A 19,285-nucleotide genomic window follows, 5' to 3' on the forward strand; every position below is an offset into this window, starting at 1 on the left:
GCACTTGACTACTGAGGCACATCCCCATCTTTTTTACTTTTTGAGACTGGGTCTCATTAAGTTACTTAAGTCCTAAGTTGTTGAGGCTGGCTTTGAACTTGTGGATCCTTCTGCCTCAGCCTCCCGAGTAGCTAGAATTACAGGCGTGCACCACCACACCCAAAAGCACATGCATTTTGACTGCAACCTATCACATGAGGTCAGGTTGACCTGTCAATGGAGATTAGGTGTGGAATTTTCATTTGTGGCATCATGATGGTGATCAACAAGTTTTATTTTAGACTCAAGGAGTACCTGGGAGTGGTATATTCTTATTTTATGGGCTGAAGATTGAACCCAGGGTCTTGCACATGCTAGAAAAGTGCTCTATCATGGAGCTCCAACCCGAGCCCTTTTTGAGACAGGATCCCATAAAGTTGCCGAAGCTGGCTTAGAACTTACTCCCCTGCTGCCTCAGTCTCTTATCTCAGGTAACTGAGATAATAGGTGTCACCATGCTCAGCTTGAAAAACTCTTTTCTGAGGTATAGAAGTCAGGTAGATAGGAAAAATCACAGGAAGCAAGGAAGTTTCCTACCTCGTAACTCTGCCACCAGTTGGGGATATTGGGACGTAGCTTCTGGTCACAGACAACCTTTCGCATTTCCTCAATGGAAGGGTCGGAGGGCACTAAGTCGTAATATGGCAGCTGATATTCTTCATGGACTCCTGGGAGAAACAAAAATGTCTACCTGAGTTATCAACGAAAGAAGGAGAGATTATTCCAAAACCAGTGACAATATTGTGATTTGTAAATGTCATCTCCCACTAAGATGAAGGAAGTCTCCTTGGAGGAGGTGGTGGATTCCAGGCATGGGACAAGTCATACACAAGAGTAGAGCTGGGTGCCATGGTACCGACCTGTAGTCTTAACACTTGAAGGCTAAGACAAGAGGATAGCTAGAGCCTAGGAGTTTGAGGCCAGTTTAGGCAATGTCTCAAAAATAAACAACAAAAACAGAAAAACTCCAAAACCACCCCCCAACAAACACATGAGAAACCTGCAACATTAAGCCACGAAGCACAGAAACTATCAAGAATAAAAAGATTAAAACTATTACCCTGTTGCCTCAGTCTCTCATCTCAGGTAACTGAGATTACATCCACCACGCTCAGCTTGAAAAACTCTTTTCTGAGGTGCAAAAGTCAGGTAAATGGGAAAAGTCACAGGAAACAAAGAAGTCTCCTACCTTATAGCTCTGCCACCAGATAGGGAAAGGGGCTACACTTCTGGTTCCTCTGGACAATTCTGGTGTGCCAAGGGCTGGTTTCCTACCTCACAACTCTGCCACTAGTTGGCCAAAGATTAAAACATTTAATAATAACACTAATAGATTTGATGGAGGGCTGGTTGTGGCTCAGTGGTAGCAGTTGCCTAGCACGTGAGAGGGACTGAGTTCGATCCTCAGCACCACATACAATAAACAAATAAATAAAGTTATTATTAAAAAATTTGATGGAAATAAGTATTTTTAAATCCTCTAGTTCATAACAATTCTGACAAAAGAAACCTCAGTCACCTTTGTAGGATGCTATTGTTTTGAAAAATGTAAATGAATGGAAAGAGTCAAGTATTTTTCCTGCTTTTTCTAATCTAAACTAACACATCTTGCAGGGTGCAGTGGTGCACACCTTTAATTCTAGCAACTTGGGAGGCTGAGGCAGGAGGATCAAAGTTCAAAATCAGCCTCAGCAACTTAGCAAGGGCCTAAGCAACTTAGCAAAACCCTGTCTCTAAATAAAAAAAAATAAAAGAGGGCTGGGATTGTGGCTCAGCGGTAGAGCACTCACCTAGCACATGCGGGACCCAAGTTCGATTCTTAGCACCACATAAAATAAATAAATAAATAAAAGGGCTGGGGATGTGGCTCAGTGGTTAAGCACCCCTGGGATCAATCCCCAGTGCCAATAAAACAAAACAAAACAAATTATACATCTTGATAACCAAATAGATAACTGGGTAAATTTCACTTTCAAGGGCTGGGGACGTAGCTCACTGGTAGGACACTTGCCTAGCATGTTAAGGACCTGGGTCTGATGGCTACACAGCAAAAAAAAAAAAAAAAAAAAAAAAAAAAATCCAGGTAATTCACAGAATATTAATGAAATCAGACTTTTAAACCTTTAATGAATTTGGATCTGGACAATGATCATCCTTGGTTGCTAAATTCACAAAATGAGAAATAACTGCTATTATGTGCCTTGTAACAGAAGTTCAGAGTAACATCTATGAAGGATGTTAAAGAAAAAAAAAGACAATGAAAAGAAAACAAAAACCCAGGTACAATTCCAGCTGCTAGATTTAAACTACTAATTCATTGAAAACACAAGAAAGAATGTGTGAAATCCATGGGTGGCAATAGGCAAAATCTAAGCTGGGAAACTTCACTAGACAAATTATGTGGATTCTAAAATAAAATAAAGGGAAGAATAAAACAATTGGAGCTGGGAATTAGAGACTAGAATAGACTTAACAAGTCCCTCAATGGACTGCAATGGTGGAATGTATCTGGATCCTGATCTGAACAAAGTATTTAAAAAGATTAGGAGATAAATAGGAAATCTCAACACTGACTAGATGATATTAAGAATTAATATTCACTTTAAAAAAATACTTTATTTTGTATAATGGTTTTGGGCTCATAGCAAAATTGAGCACAAAGTATACAGAGTTGCCATGCATCCCAACACATGCACAGATTCCCCCACTACCAACATCTTGCATCCTGGGTTCAATCCCCAAAACCACACACACACACACACACACACACACACACACACACACACACAAAAAAAAAAAAAAAAAACCAAAAAAAAAACAATGTAATTTTCTCATATCTTTTTCCAGAAAACAAAAACCCAAAAGCCCTGCTGTTGTGAGCTAATAAAAAAGATTTTTAAACAAAGTTTGACTTGGTAATTATCTGAGGGGTAGTTAAGAGCTTAAGTTTTGGCTTCAGCCTGCTGGTGCTTCAATTCTAGTTGTTATGTGACCTTGGATAATTTACCTAACCTCTCTCTGATTTATGTTCTTCATCTGTAAAATGATGGTAATAAATAATAACTATCTTCATAAGTATGTGGTAAAGATTAAATTGAGTTTATATACAGCAAATGGTGAATACATGGTAGTATTTTTACATACTAAGCCCCAATGTCTGGATGTCATGAGAAAGAAGAAATGAATTTATTCACATTTTAAGGCCCATGTATTCAGATTTTTCTTAATTTGTTTTATCTGTATATATACTAATCAAAATTTAATAATACCTGGGCACTTCCTCCATTATCTGAATCTTATCAAAAATATCATAGATGGAAAAGAGCAATAACAGACAAAAGGGTTCTGTTGGAAGACTTACTAGTTCTTTTTATTTTTTTATTTTTATTTTTTATTTTTTAAAGAGAGAGCGAGAAGGGGAGAGAGAGAAAGAGAGAGAGAGAGAATTTTTTTTTTAATATTTATTTTTTAGTTTTCGGTGGACACAACATCTTTGTTTGTATGTGGTGCTGAGGATCGAACCCGGGCCGCACGCATGCCAGGCGAGCACGCTACCGCTTGAGCCATGCCCCTCTTTTTATTTTTTTAAAGGGAATACTTTCCAACACATTTTATTTATTTTCTTAATATTTTATTTACATTTTAGTTTTTGGCAGACACAACATCTTTGTTTGTATGTGGTGCTGAGGATCGAACCCGGGCCGCACCCATGCCAGGCGAGCGTGCTACCTCTTGAGCCACATCCCCAGCCCCACTACTTCTTTTTAATTCAACCACTTCCACTGCCCTGGGATCTCTTTCATCAGAGATAAATAAGCTGACAATAAAGTGTTTTCTGCTAAATCTGATATTATCTATTCTGACATGAATAAGCCATTGCAAATGCCAAATATTTTTTAATCATGGGGAAAAATACTCATTTTGAGAAAATTCTATGTGTTCCTGCAAATTTCTACTATTTCAGCAGTCATGAACACCAAGGTTTCCCAAGAACATGGTTCACTTCCTGGGGCTCAGCCAGTGTGTCAGAACACATTGCCCCCGATTTAAGGAGATTCCTGCATTAAACCTGGGCTGTTCATGCCAAGGGCATTTCCCACCTCTAATAATAAAGTCAATGCTTTTAAAAAAAAAAAAAAAGAGGCCAAATGAGCCTCCAGAATGGTTAACACTATTCAACAAGCTGGTCTGAACTGTCAACACACCCTTACTACAATTGCTTCCAGGGTTCTGCACCCTTGATGAGAACCCTGAGTGTAACTTGGGATCTGGCACCAGGCACCCAACAGGCTGTCAAGAAAAGGGAGGGGGCAGTAAAATATCACCACCCTTAGGTGAACCATTATGCTGGAACTTGAAGCAGGAGCAGAAGCAGGTAAAAGAGCAAAGTACCTCCAGAATTGCACCTTCGAGCAATCTCCCAATATACAAGCCCAAGGGCATAGATATCAGCACATTTAAAGGAGTCAAAGTGTTTCATGTTAATAGTTTCATCAAGTACTTCAGGGGCCATGTATCTGCAACAGCAAAAGAAACACAGTTACGCAAAGAACATGAAGATTATGCACTTTATTATTATGATTTTTATGGTACCAGGGCTACATCCCCAGCTTCCTTTTTTTGAGACAGGGTTTTTCTGAGTTTCCCAGGCTGCACTTAGAATCCTCTTGCCTCAGACTCAAATATAGCTGGGATTACAGATGTGTACCACCACACCTGGCTGTTTTCTTTAAATCGAAGTACTGATCGGGGACCCTTGGGGAGCCGAAGTAAGCACTTCTCTTCATTGCACACTCTCATGTTTTGGACTTGAACCTAAATACTTCAGCAATATCAGACCTGGGAATAGCAGGATACCAGTTAGTATGTATGTGTATATATATGTATGTATGTGGTACTGGGACCTCCTGCATTTTAGACAAGTCCTTTACCACGGAACTACATCACCAGTCCTGTTTGTTTTTTTAACCATCAAGATTTGTTTGTTGAAGCCTGTTTTGATTTCCTGATAGAGTTACTAGCTCTGTGGGACACATGGCTGGAAAAGGACATAGTGGAGCCTTTCATTTTATTAAATGTAGCCACAGTGATGGGTTGAGCTTAAATTTCATTCTAAACTTCTCTTGTTATCTATCATACCTGACTGCAGGTAGGTGCAGATTAATTCTAGAGGTGATCAAAGTCACCCTTATTGACTGAGTGGTAATAGTGAGTAAGCGCCTCAAATTGAGTCACCATCCCCCATAATAAATCAAGGCATCACCTCAGGACCCACATTATGGGGCCTGGGTAGCTGCAATCATTCAGGTCTAAAGGACAAAAAGCAGCAGCACAACTGAAGGAAATTCACTTAGGTTCAGCAGACTCCCTCTTCTATCTTGGTAAAAAGAGGGAGTTCCACTTCCTTCCAACTTGCAAGGTCAACCACATACATTCCTTATTACTTTATTTCTCAACAAAGTGGGAAGCAGGCCCACGATCCCTATGGGTATTTCAATCTCCACCCTAGATTACCTCTTCTCTAGTTTGGCAAACCTCTTCTCCAAACCCCAGACAAAACACATTCCCTGCTTCCTCCAGGGCCTCTGCACAAACCACCCCTTTGGATTGCAATGTTCCCCTCTTTCCCTAGCTCCTCTTCCAAATCCTGCTCCTGTTTCTCTTCCTCCACTGTCCTTCCACCCCCAACAGCACCAGCACCTATACATATACGACTCTACAGAGTTGTACTTGTGGTGGTACTTGTATCTGTCCGATGCAATTGTGTTGCTTTCTAGTGTGGGACATGGATGTTCAACTGAACTTCTAGCTGCCTGAGAGCAAGGACCACACCTCCTTTTTCTACACCTCTTCCTGTGCATATGGAAAGGGCACATATGGGATGCGTAGTAAAAGCCGTTGAGCAGGGCTGAGGCCAGGGCCTTCCTACCGTTTGGTTCCCACCCTCTGATTTGGGGCAATGTCAATGGTGTCAGTGACTGCATCATGACGGACAGCCAGGCCCAGGTCTGCAATGGCACACATGCCATTTTTCTTCACCAGGATGTTCTTTGACTTTAAGTCTCGATGAGCAATTCCAGGCTTCCCTGGCAGAGAAAAAAACAGAGATCTTTAAAGAAAGATAGCATAAATGTTAAAAGAATAGAGTCAGCAGCCAGACTGTGTGGGTTTGAGTCCTGGCTTTGTCTCCTGCTAACCCAGTGATCCCATGTGTACCTCAGTCTTCTCATCCAGAAAATCAGAATGACAGTACTTACTTCACAGGAATGTTGTGAAGAAAATGCATTCATGAATGTAAGTAAAGACCTCAGAAGCACATTGAGTATTAGGTAACATTATTAATAATACTATTACCACTCTTTTACCCTAAGCAGCTCAGGTATAGAGCTGCTGAGGAATTCAAAAGAGAAGCTCCTGTCTTGGCTGGTTCTCAAAACCACACAAGCCTGAGGATGGTAACTGCTGATACCAGTGCAGAGGCTAGGAACAGAATCCAGCTGGTATAGCTGGTTTCCTACTGTGCTCATCAAGGACTGTTGCCCCAGTCAACCAGGCACCAGGAATCACACCTGCACCGTGGCCTACCCAGAATATCCCTAGAAGCTGACAAACAACAAGCAGCAAAGCTTCAGGTTTTTTTCCTCCAGGAAAACCTTTCTAGATCAGTAGAGCCCAGGATCTAACTACCACGCAGTCTATAAGCCAGCTATTCCCAGCAACGAATGTGTGAAATTACTAAACTGATGCCTCTGTCACACTGGTTTATCTTTTAAGTTCCATTCTTTTACATGTGTCCTGTGGGCATCTGAGAGGATTACTCCTTAACAAATGACTATGTCACGCCACTGTCTAATAGCTGAATGCTGATGTTACAGATTTCCCTAGGTATAGGGAGAACGCTTGTATGTCTTTGGTTTTATACAAACAAAGTTCTAACCTCTGTCCTTCAGACTAAATTACAGTTCCTGAGGTCCAGCCTTGACTCTTTTGGTAAAAGGAGTTCTAAGAACAAAATCAGTATGGATAGCTTTTAGTCTATAGAGCACCCCATTTCTCAGCTGGCTCCACTCACCTTGAGTGCCCACAATCTCCATATGTAGGTGTGCCAAGCCACTGGCAGCAGAGAGGGCCAACTTAATCATGCCCTCAATGGTTACTGTGTAGCGGTTAAGATAATCAAACAAGGAGCCATGTTCATGGTAGTCAGAGACGAGCCATAGCTGTGTCCAGGTGCCATTATCTGCAGAGAACAGAGATGATTTCCAGAAAAGGCATTACTAGCAGCAACACAGAAGAATGTGTACAACCCGAGATCCAGTCACTGGCCTGAATTCACTTTTCTTGCCTCCACACCTCCTGATGCCCCCCTGGCCAGTCTCATCTACAGTAGCTCCAATGAGGCCAGAGGAACAGTACACCTCTCCTGGGCTGCTCTCTTATTTCTCTCAGGTGGGCTGTAGGATTCCGAATAGCACTCCACTTTTCTGCCAAATTAAAAATGTGAGGCATCAGGAGAGGAAACGCATATGCTTAAAGAAAGTAACAGGCTTTGTCAGTTTTATCGCAACACTGCTCCTGACAAGACTCGCCCATCAACAATGAACAGCAGTGGCCTGCACTCATCTCCAACACAGAGGAAGGCCTTGCAAGTCCTCCTCTCTGCTCCAATGACCCTCTCAACATAGCCTTAGCACAGTACCTGCCTTACTGTAAAGTGTCTTTTCAGTTTGTTGCTCTCATCAGGCTAGGAGCTGTCTGTGAACACAGGAAAGATCTCCTTTTGCACTGTGGTATTTCGGGTCAAAAAATGTCTTTCAGTGCATGAACTATTCACTTCCCAGTATTCCCAGAAAGACCATCTTACCCTTTGGAAAATGTGTGGAGGTGGCTAGCATACACTTTATTTTCTCTTTTTTACATAGGGCTGCGGGATGGAGGAGGGCAGAGGAAGGAAGAAAGGAAAAAAGAAATACAAAAGCCAATAATCTAATTAAGCCATGCTGCTGTCACAAGGAAGACTGGAAATTGGATCAAGAGCTCCCAAATTCCAGGCTGGCACTGGTTTCACTATATTTCATACTAAATATGTCACATGGTAAAAAGGCAAGAATGAAGGAGACCAATTTTTCTCCTTCCCTGGCCCTAGCAGGGGCTTCGACAGCCAGATCCCTACTTACACAAGCTGCCAGAATCAATAAAGGGAGTGGCTGCTGGAAATTACAAACCTTGGCTTCTTTTATCACACTCAAGGGCCCACCTAACTCATGGCTTCCCACCCTCTACCAGACACCTAGTCCTGAGGACCCTGCTGGTAAGTTAAGAAAAAGACATGTTTGGGTCCTGTCAAATGTATGGAAGAGGGGCTGGGGCTGGGGCTCAGTGGGAGAGCGCTTGCCTAGGATGTGTAAGGCACTGGGTTTGATTCTCAGCACCACATATAAACAAATAAATAAATAAAGGTCCATCAATAATAAAAAATATTTTTAAAAAAATGTATGTAAGATTTATATTTTGTCAAAAGGTGATGCTGTTTTAAAGAGGAGCAGCTTACTCAGAGGGAGTAAAACATTCTCCTTCCCTTTCTTCCCCTATATGCAATCCTAAGAATCTCTAACTTGGGGGTAGCTGAGGCTATCACCAACCTCCACAGCAATGTAAGGAATAAGCAGTCTGTTGTTGTTTTAGGAAGAAAAAACAAATATTTAGCATCTTCCCTGGGCTTTATAGACATTAACTTCTAAGTCACTATGCCAAGAATACAATTGCCAGAGACTCTTTTAAAATGTGAACTGAGTCCCCTCATGGCCCTCTCTGTGCTCTAGCTGCACGACTGCCAGGTGAATGCCCCTCTCCTTCTGTGAGCTCTGTGAGGGCAGAAACTGTCTTGTGTTTATATGTGATGATCTGAGCAGCTGGCAGAGGTCCTGGCCCACAGTGGTTAATAAATGCTACTGATTTTAATGAATAAGATTCCAGTTACTACACTTAACTTTCAATAAAACAGAATCTTCTCAAAAAGGTCCATTATAACCTAGCCTTTGCTTACTTCTCCACCAGTCTTTTGCAGCAACATAGCCATTCCAAGTTATGTGCAGCGTCCAACACACTTCATCTTTGCACATGTCTTCAGAGCCCTCCCCACTGGTATTTCTTCCTGGCCAATTCCTGCCACCTTTCACTCAATCAAGCTTAATTGTGACTCACCTCCAATGTGTGCTCACTAGCACAGCCTGGGGTTGCGTCCTATAATCAATTGTAAGTTTACTAGTCAGTGAGGTCCTCAAAAATAGGGATGTACCTGGGCACATGCATGACACTCAAAACTAAAGCAAGAAAGGAGGAAAGGGGGAGAAAATAAGGGACCTCAGGTAAGGGTCAAGTCAAAAGCCAAAAAAGCTACTAGGTGACATTTTGGGTACAGGCAGATCTTTGTTCTTTAGTGGCTGCTCCACTACAAGTATATATAATGCTAGTATGTCACAGAACATGGACTTATTACTTTTCTATGGTTATCCTTTCCTAGCAGGGGTGAGACCACAATTCCTCATTCTAGCAATTTTCCAATAGACTTAGTGGGGCTGAAGTTGTAGCTCAATGGTAAAGTGCTTGCTTGGCATGGGTGAGGCACTGAGTTCAATTCTCAGCATTACGTAAAAATAAAGAAATAAAATAAAGGTACTGTGTCTATCTTGGTTAAATATATATATATATATTTTTTTAACTCCAGATAAGTAAGTAAACACCATGTTTCTCTCTCTCTCACACACACACACACACACACACACACACACACACACACTTAGTGGAGCTCCTACAGAGACTACACTAGAGGTGGGTTTTAGAGAATGTCAAGAAAAGAAACCAAACCAGGTGTAGTGGTGCATGCTTGTAATCCCAGTGGTTTGGGAGGCTGAAGAGGAGGATTAAAAGTTCAAAGCCAGCCTCAGCAACTTAGAGAGACCTGTCCTTGTCTCAAAATAAAAAAGGCTGGGGATGTGTCTTAGTGGTTAAGCACCTCTGGGTTCAATCCCCAGTATCAAACAAACAATAAAAAGCAAAGAAGAGAAACCTAGCAGGTAAAGTGAGGGTGTGTATTTTGTTTATCTGCTCAATAACTTGGGTTTCTATGTAAGTTTTTCATGGAATAAAAGGCTCTACATCTTGAAGCGTTTGAAAACTATGACCTTATTCAGACTCTCTTTTATGGGCAGTAACTAAGAAGCAAAGAGCAATTCAATTTCTCCAGCCATCCCTTTATTGAAGAATCTTGTTGACTTTGGGACGCCCTACCTGTATCCCCAGCCCAGCCCTTTACCTTTATTGTCAGCAGCAATAAATCCAAGGATGTTTTCATGCCGCAACATGACTGTCTGGTATATCTCGGCTTCCCGGAACCAAGACCGTTCTTCACGAGAAGAGAAAATTTTTACAGCTACATCACCACCCCTCCAGCGGCCACGCCATACTTCCCCAAACCGGCCTTTGCCGATAATCTCCTGTAAAACAATGGTGCGGGCCACTGTGCGCTGGACAAAGAGAGGTAACCCTGTGAATCAAAGAACAGAAAGAAATCAGACATTACAAATTTGCTAAACTTTGGAATTTCCACAATCACTGCTATCCTGAAAAGGCCCTCCATTCTATCCCATCCTTTAACCATGGAAAGCTCCATGTGCCCCTGCACCATGTCTAGTGACTCTACTGCCAGGCTGAGCCAGATAGAAATTGGAAGTGAGTGAACAAAAAGAGAAATGCCTATGATTAGCTATTCCTTAGCAAAGCAATTTCTCCTCTAGTTAGTCTGGATAATGGATTTGAATGTAAGTGTTTGACCAGATTTAATAACTCTGTATCCAGCCACCTGTGGGCCAACCTACCCACGGATCTGGTTTATTCTGATGGAACCAGGAAAAGATGAAAGCCAGGACTTAAGGTCCTAGAGCCGCTCTGCTCATCAGCCACTAGGGGGCAGTGCTGTGTGGCTAATGAAAGCCCAGGCAGTCTGAGATCAACGTTCTGCTCATAGGTAGAACTCCAGTCAGAGATGGAAGACTATCCATACTAATTTTAAGATTAATTTTACTGATTTTTCACTGCTTCATTTGATTCATTCACTATCTCTCTATCTATCCAATCACCATCCCATCACAACTGACTCAAACTCTCACTCCTTCCCACAATCAATAATAACTGTTATTTATCCCCAGTTTGATACATGTGAACTATTGTTTGCTGTGCTTACTATGCAAGAAGCTCTATGCTAAAGACCTACATAAACTGTCTCATTTACTCACAACCACCTGTACAGTAAGTATTATTATTCCCATTTTGCAGATGAGAAAATGAAGAATAAGACTCAGAAAGGAACATTATTAACTCATTCAAATTCATACAAGCAAAAGTGACAAAGCAGGGATTAAAATCCAGGACATAGTCCATGCTTTCAACTACAACAATAAAGAACCACCAAAATGTTTCTCAAATTGGACCCTTCCTTCCTTTCCATCCCCTGTGCTACTCCAGCCATTCATTCATTTACTTATATACTGGGGATCGAACCCATGGCCGCTTTACCATGGAGCCTCATCCCCAGCCCCTCTCTCCCTCCCTTTATTTATTTATTTTTGTTAATATTGAGACAGGGTCTCACTAAGTGGCTGAGGCTGGCTTCAAACTTGCCATCCTCTTGCCTCAGCCTTCAGAATCACTGGAACTACAGGTGTGGAGCACCACACCCAGCTGGCCCTTCATTTAAAAGACTTCCAACTGGTCTTTCTGCCTTCATCGCACCCTGCTCTTACCCTACACACCCACACACAGCCCTGCCTCACCCCACCCTTCCTCACAGGAGGTTGGTAAATGAACAAATTCATCCTCCACATCACTGTCAGAATTCCTTTCAAAGGAAAAAAATATGAACATTTTCCCAAGTGAAAACTTTCAGTAGATGCCTCTTATCTCTAAGATAAAATATGGCTCCTAAGATCCTTCACACCTGGGCTAGCCTGTCTTTCCTCAGCCACCTAGCAGGGACACACCATGCTGGCCTTCTTATCCTAAGTCCTTAAACATACATACTATAAACTTTCATGTCTTTTTGTCCTTTCATTCAAGGTGTTTTCCTTGGCCCAGAATATTCTCTCCCCTCTCTTAAAAATTCCAACTCCTTCAACTACATCTCCTCTTTAAGACTTTTACCCATAATCCCTATCTCTTCTATCCAATCCTGGATCAGCTTTTTTTTTTAAATCTTTGTTCCCAGAAGGGGAGCATACATTTCTTAAAATGAACTGCAAGTAACATAAGCAGCATGGACTTCAAAAACCACAGTATTAAAAAATCCAACATGAGGCTGGGGCTGGGGCTCAGCCTAGCATGTATGAGGCACTGGGTTCAATCCTCAGCACCACATAAAAATAAAATAATAAAATAAAGATATTGTGCCCACCTATAACTAAAAAAATAAATATAAATAAAAAATCCAACACGTTGGAAGTTCTTCACCTTCTGTCCTGGGAAAGGACTAAACCACCCAGAGAGAAATAGTTATTAACCATTTTACTCCAGATAAGTAAATAAACACCACGCCTCACTAGCCTCAGCTGGTCCTGGATCTGAAAAACTCTGGAACACTCAAGCCACGGTCCTCCAAGAGCAAGTCAAGTCACAGAATCAACCAGGCAGGTCTAACCACTGCCCCACCTCTTTTAGCAAAGAACAGCCATGTATTTTCTGTGTTTCTAAAAATATGGAGCTTTTAAATATATCCATCATTTTGGTGCTCTCTACTGCCGAGCTTAATAAAAGCGAAACCACTGAAATTCAGGAGATGTCACAGCTCAAAGTATTCCTGTGTTCAAGAAGGAATGTCTGGCCATGATGGATGGCATAATTTCCCTACAGAACAATAGCCTGTCCCATGGCAAGGAAACATACAAACATTCTCACAAATATGATTCTGTGTGTTCTAACTAGAACAGCAACGCTGATCTCCAAGGCTGAGTTGTTATTGTTGTTTTTTGGAAGAATGGAATATCATTATGACTAAAGTAACAGTTTATTTTCATTACCAAAAAAAAAAAAAAAGTCTTTTGTAGTCATGTTCACATCTAATTGCTGAGCTATGCCCCAAGACCTGAATAACCTCAATTCCCTCCATCCAAAATTCTGGTCTCATGCCAAGGTCCAGCGTTGGGTTCATCGTCCCCATCTAAGAAAGACTTGGTCAACAACAGGCACTACAGGAAATGGAGCTGATGCTATGCTGGAAGCCCAAACTGCTTTTATGGTAACCCCCTCCAAAAAACCCTTGGGCAATGGTACAAGTCAATGATTCACCAAATCCCAACTCTAGCTTTACTCAATGTCCTTAAACTCCCCTTGTGGTTGCTCAGAGATCAATGATTAGCTGTCACCACCTCACAGAAATCCGGCACACTCCTGTTTCTCAAAAGGGGCCCTTCAATTGAGCACTCCACTGCTCAGGTGGAACCAGCTGAATTTTAATAGATGTATGGGTACAAGACTAGGAGAAGGGAGGCAGGGTTTCTCCAATGAGTTTTGCACTTAACCTTTGGAATCCCAGGGTATAAAAGATTTTCTGTGAACCCATTATCATATCTTATTACACGTCAGACTCCAAAAAAAGGGAAATTATGAAACCACATGACTCAATGCTAGTAGAAACAAGCACAGGGCTCCGGCCTTCCTCACACACTCTCCTGCTGGGAAACAGTCATGAGGGCCAACAGACACAGCGCCTACAGAACTCAGTACCTGAGCCAGACCCTGATGTGGAGAGATCGTAGACAAGATCCTGAAGCGTCTTGTCTTTGGAAAGACACATCTCACATGAGGGATCTTCCATGTCCAGTCTCTGGCGGTTGTGATAGACACGCTGATGATAGTTAATAACAAGGAAAACAATGATGATGATGAGAAACAGAAGGAAGACTGGGCCAGCAATAATGCCTACCAGCTCCACAGGGCCCCACACGGAAGGGTGCTCAGGCTCCTTGAGGTGACCTGGGTCAAACGAGAGAAGGAACACAGAGTAAAAACAAGGGAACACTGTGGCCTTACTTATCTCCAACACTGCCTCCAAGTGAGAAAGGGCCCTTCCCCCTCAAGGTTTTAAGTTTTAAAAATTCCTTTGATCTCTCTCTGGTCTTACTGGGCTTGTCTATCTACTTAGATTCTCTCCATGCCAACTTCTTTGGTTGAATTGTCCCTTCTATGATCAAACCAAACCCACTTTGGAACTTCACAGCATGTCAGGGTCCCACCTTAGATAAATGCCAGTTTCCACTCTACTCTAGGCTCTGCTCCAGCATCTCTCCTCCTTGGATCTGCCTGGTGATACTTTCTAAATGGCAGATTTTGTGATCACCACCCTTTCCTAATTCTAGCCCCTCTTCACATCTGCCCATCTCCCTTCCTAGAGCAGACCCCTTCACAAGGCTCTGGTGCCATTTCTTTCCAGATCAGTCCCACATCCTCTGTGGGGATTCCTGCCTGGCTCTGCTGCCCATGGCTGTTCAGCCACTACCCAAAATGCAGATCTCCCTTCTGGGACTTACTTGAAAATTTGCCTCTCTCATTCTCAATCTATAAACCTAACTTGAGAGGAATGCCATCCCTTGTCACCTCAGGGAGCATTCAAAAGGCAAGGGAGTGGGGAAGAGCACAGAAAATGGAAGGAGGAGGTGCGCTACCTCCAAGATGAGCCAATAGTCTGACAAGGACATGCACTTACCACTGGGCACCCTCAAGTCGATCTTGTTGCAGAAGTCAGTATAGCAACAGTGGGTGTTGCGCAGATCCTCTGAGCTCAGGCAGTAGAAGGGCTTCCCAGCAGGGACCAGCTCCACTTTGGGGATGCAGGTACGCACATGGTGCTCCATCCCATCCAGGTTGAAGATGGAAACCATGCAGGCCCCATCTGTTTCACACGTGTAGTTGGCCTGTAGGCAGCTGGTGCATGCACACAGCAGAGCTGCAGGGGATTTGGGAGTAGACATTGAAAGCAACAATGAGGTCTTTTCCAGGTCCTTTTCCAGACTTAGAATATAATCCCTTAGCATACTTCAAGCTCCAAAACAGAAACTTTTATGGAGATGGGGCCAGAAAGATATCTTCAACTGGAGCACAACCCTTTTCAGCTCACAGATAAAGCTTGATAGGCCCCACCATTCCTCTCAATGATCTATTCCATGCCTGTGAGAGACAGAGGAACCACCTTCTCATTCAAACCAAGATGGCCTGCAGAGAGGATGGAATCTCTCCTATAGAAGATAGGAGGCACCCCCCTACACACACACACACACACACACACACACACACACACACTCTCTCTCTCTCTCTCTCTTTTTCCATGTAAAACCACCTCAGGGTTCCTTGGAGCCAGAATCAAGCCATCTCCTCTTTCAGGCATGAGGCACGCCTACAGCTTCCTGAATGTAGTGCGCACACTCTTACACATTCTCTTGCAAAGCTTTTTTCCTGCCCAGTTTTCGAAAAGCCTTCAAAATTCTGCTCAAACACCACTTCCTTTGAAAAGCTTCCCCTGACCATTCCATCATTGTTTCTTCCCTTTAGTCTATGTCAGGTGTCCCTCTCATGAGGGCCAAAAAGAATGTCTTCCAAAGAGGAGAATTTTAGTGCCTACCTCATAAAGTTATTATGAGGACTAAATGAGATAATGCCTAAAAGGTGCTCAATAAATTTAACCCATTCTGAAAGGCCCCTGGACAGCACTTACAGTTTTTTGTTGTTGTTTTCCCTCAAAGAGGCCGTGTACATGATCACCTCTGTGACTAATCAGTTTTGCTAGGTGTGTATCATGCTATGTGTGTGCCACTGACAGGAAATTACTGTAAATGAATTTGGCGCCTCTGAAAGCCTGTTCTGCAGCCCTTGGAATCTGCAATTCTTTATTTATCTGACTAACAAGAATAGCACAGACAGCAGCAGTTGGTTCTTCCAACACTGTCTCCCATGAGCCTAACCTAGCCCTGACCTCTTGGGATGGGCAGACATGTGGCTTTGGCCACTACAACACTAAGGCTGGGATGCGCAGTGCTGAGAAAGGTACTCATCCATCAGTGCTTGGAGGGGAGGCCCATCAAGTCCCAGGTGGCACATTCAATAAGCACTGTCTGGGTACCCAGGGGGAAGACTTGCACTCCAAGGTCTCTGGAGGAGAGACATTTGCAACCGGTCCCACAAAAAGCCACACTGGCCTAACTCTCCATTTAGGCTGTAAAGAATCTATCTTTGTGTCTTCCTCCAATACTCTAGAAGACATCTCTTGTCTTTTCAAATGCAAAGACAGATTCTAAATGTCTTAGTGTCTAACCCCTCCTGCCACAGGCTTTCTATAAATGAGAGAATCCCTTGTCGTTCCCACTCGAGGAAACAGAGGAGAGGCAGCACCAGCAGGTACACAGACAGGGTTGACCTCACTGCCCAGTCTGTTGTATTTTTTTTTTTACAACCTTTGATCAGATCCCTATCTTCTGGGAGAAATTCCAAAACATGTTGCTACCTGCTAAAGAGCGTAGGTAGTATTGGTTCTTAAAGGCATTAAGTTTAAAGTAGGTATTTATGAGAACAGGATCCAAATCATAAAAAGAATTTTAAAAGCAAATTTCTCCTAAATTTCAATTTAAACCCTGGTAGTCACAAAAAAGACTAAGGGCCTTCTCATTTTTTTTTTCTCCCAAATGCCCTTATTTGTTCTTTTATTCTTTTGGTAACTTAAACTTTTACAACTCTCAGAATACTTGGTCCAACTCTCTTTTACCCCATTGGAATCCTGCTTCCAACAAAGTTCATCTCCCCCCGACACCCCTGTGTGCATTCAGGAGTGAGGGGTCCCTGTAAGGAGCATGCTTCTCAGTATATATGCTGTGATGTCCAGCAAAGAGAACAGCGTTGGAGCTATTTCGGGAGGCAAGAAAGGGAAAATTAACAACTTCAAGAGAGGACTATTCTGAGCAGGGTGAGACACACAAGGCCAAACCCACAGTAGCCTGTTTAAAAAGAGCTCACTTCAGAGTCCATCAATTAGTGTAGCAGAGCAGTCAGAAATCCTTCTGATTCCAGATATTTATTCTCCTTTTGTTGGTTCATGGCCTCTTTCACAGTGATTCATTCTGGAGAATGAACACACCCACACGTGGCTCATTATTTTTGGGAAGTACTTAAACAATCTTGGTGTAAGACAGGAAAGAGCAAAAGTGGTGAAATCTATGCTAACAGGGACTGAGAACGGAACTGGAGGCTGGGCCCCAGGGGCTGATGATAAGGGAACTGGGTGAGTCCCTAAGCCTATCTGGATCTCAACTGTCCAACCAGAACACATTTTTTCTTACAGAGATGGTAGGGAGATTAGTCAAATGTCTGCTAAGTGCTGTGGGTACCTTGAGAAACACTTGCTCTACACATATCTATGTACATCTATGTACACTCTGAACAGATAAACTTTTATGATAACCATCACTATTGCCCACACCCAGGAAAAGGTCTGAATTTACATCACTAGGAGCCACAGTGGGTATCACAGCAGAACAGGTCATAAAGACCTAAAGCTCAAATGTCAGCACTTGTGTTAATCACATGACCTTGAGCAAGTTTACTGCACTAGTTTCTTTTGTGCTCAATCTGTATAGTGGGACTATTAATAACTCTTCACAGTACTGTGTAAGAATTACATGAAACAACATAAAAGCACTTAATAGTAGGTACTCAATAAATATGAATCCCTCTTCTGAATGTAAAACCTAAAAAATAAAAATAAACAACCATACAAAATAAAATGTTTCTCTTGAACCACTGATTAGGAAGTGGAAAGTTACAGCAAGGTCTCGGCAAGAAGCTATTCAAGTCTATGTGCTGTGGGTAACTAGTCGCGTGGCTTTGGGCAAGTCATTTAACCTCTCTGAACCTCATTTTCCTCATGATTAACCAGAAAGAAGGAACTGAACTAGATGACCTCCAAAATCCTTTCCAGCTCAATCTAGATTTAGTTTTGTTTTTTAATTCACACTGTTTGGATCATTGATCCAACACTGAACAATTCTGCTGTTTTATATACCTTTTCCTAAATGTCTTTAAGACAGACATTTTGCCCAGTCTTCTGTTAATATTATTCACTAAAACAAAATAAGTGGTAATAAAATTATAAACATATCTGAACTTACTGTAAATTTAGTACACTAAATCACAAACCTAAATCCAATTCCCTTTGAAAAGTCAAGTATGTACGAATGATAACAGACCCTTACAATGTTTCACAATGACTCATCAGGTTAAAAAGTCTGCATGTATATAAGCAAGTGCATACCTAAAATTCTCCTTATTCCACAAAGTGTTACATGTGAGAAAACTAAATCACAGAAGTGTCACTAAATCACTCAAAATGTAAACAAAAAAGTGGTCAGAACAAGAGTAGGGTAGACTTCTGTTATTAGCAAGTTTATTAGTCAAACCTGAATTCAACACAAAACCACCTTGGCAGAATTTGAACATGGTTCCTAAGTATGATTAGAAGGTGGTTTGTGGTAGGATGTAAATGCAAATTTGATTCATGAAAGAGGCTGTGTTTTGAGAAGGCAGACAAGTCCCAACTTGGGTAAACTCCATCAAGCTGCGCACAGGCCTCCAAAGAGAGGAGGGCACTGGGCAGGTCTTTGGCCCAGCTGGGAATTCTCAGGATCCCCACACAGGCTTGAGTGATTCAGAAATCTCTTCTGTGATTTAGTTTTCCAAACTGTCATTTCTCATACATAACACTTTGGTTGTGGAATAAGGAGAACTTTAGGTATGTATTTGCTTGCGTAGTCCTTTTAGTAGTCTTTTTAGTAGTCTTTTTAACCTGATGATTACTGCACTGGGCTTGTTTTTGTGGCGCCAGGGATGGATCCCAGGGCTTCAGGCACTCGCAAGTACTCTACCATTGACCTACAAATCCATCCCTGGCTTCTCTGGGAAAGAACAAAGACCACAAATTTGATTTCAGCCCCAGTAATACTAGTTTTATATTAGGGTGTGATGTTTTCAGTTTTGTTTCCCATAAGAACACACTGCATAGACTGCATTACTTTTCAAGAGTTTTCACCTTCATTCTCTCATGTGATCCCCACAGGAGTTCACAAGAGCTGAGGTAGGTGTAGCTGTCCCACTTTATGGGTAGTAAAGCCAAGAAGATAAGGAACTCACAAATGATAAACAAGTAAATGATGGA

General features: G+C 42.2%; 1 protein-coding gene across 3 annotated transcripts in view; it reads right to left on the minus strand.

The window, feature by feature from the left end:
• Positions 1–19,285, minus strand: part of Acvr1b (activin A receptor type 1B) — a 41,388-nt gene that overhangs the window by 3,349 nt on the left and 18,754 nt on the right. For 2 of the 3 annotated variants that reach the window (XM_027949825.3, XM_027949826.2), the window contains 7 exons: positions 14,795–15,034; positions 13,816–14,064; positions 10,355–10,585; positions 7,112–7,279; positions 5,969–6,125; positions 4,432–4,556; positions 577–707 (listed from right to left, as the gene is read on the minus strand). In XM_027949825.3, coding sequence (XP_027805626.1) covers positions 577–707; positions 4,432–4,556; positions 5,969–6,125; positions 7,112–7,279; positions 10,355–10,585; positions 13,816–14,064; positions 14,795–15,034 — 1,301 coding nt within the window. Of the gene's footprint in view, positions 1–576; positions 708–4,431; positions 4,557–5,968; positions 6,126–7,111; positions 7,280–10,354; positions 10,586–13,815; positions 14,065–14,794; positions 15,035–15,424; positions 15,468–19,285 lie in introns of those variants that run through there. The other variant, XM_027949827.3, reaches the window with a different exon arrangement.

This window comes from Marmota flaviventris, chromosome 3 (assembly GCF_047511675.1).
Source record: "Marmota flaviventris isolate mMarFla1 chromosome 3, mMarFla1.hap1, whole genome shotgun sequence".
Lineage (NCBI taxonomy): Eukaryota > Metazoa > Chordata > Mammalia > Rodentia > Sciuridae > Marmota > Marmota flaviventris.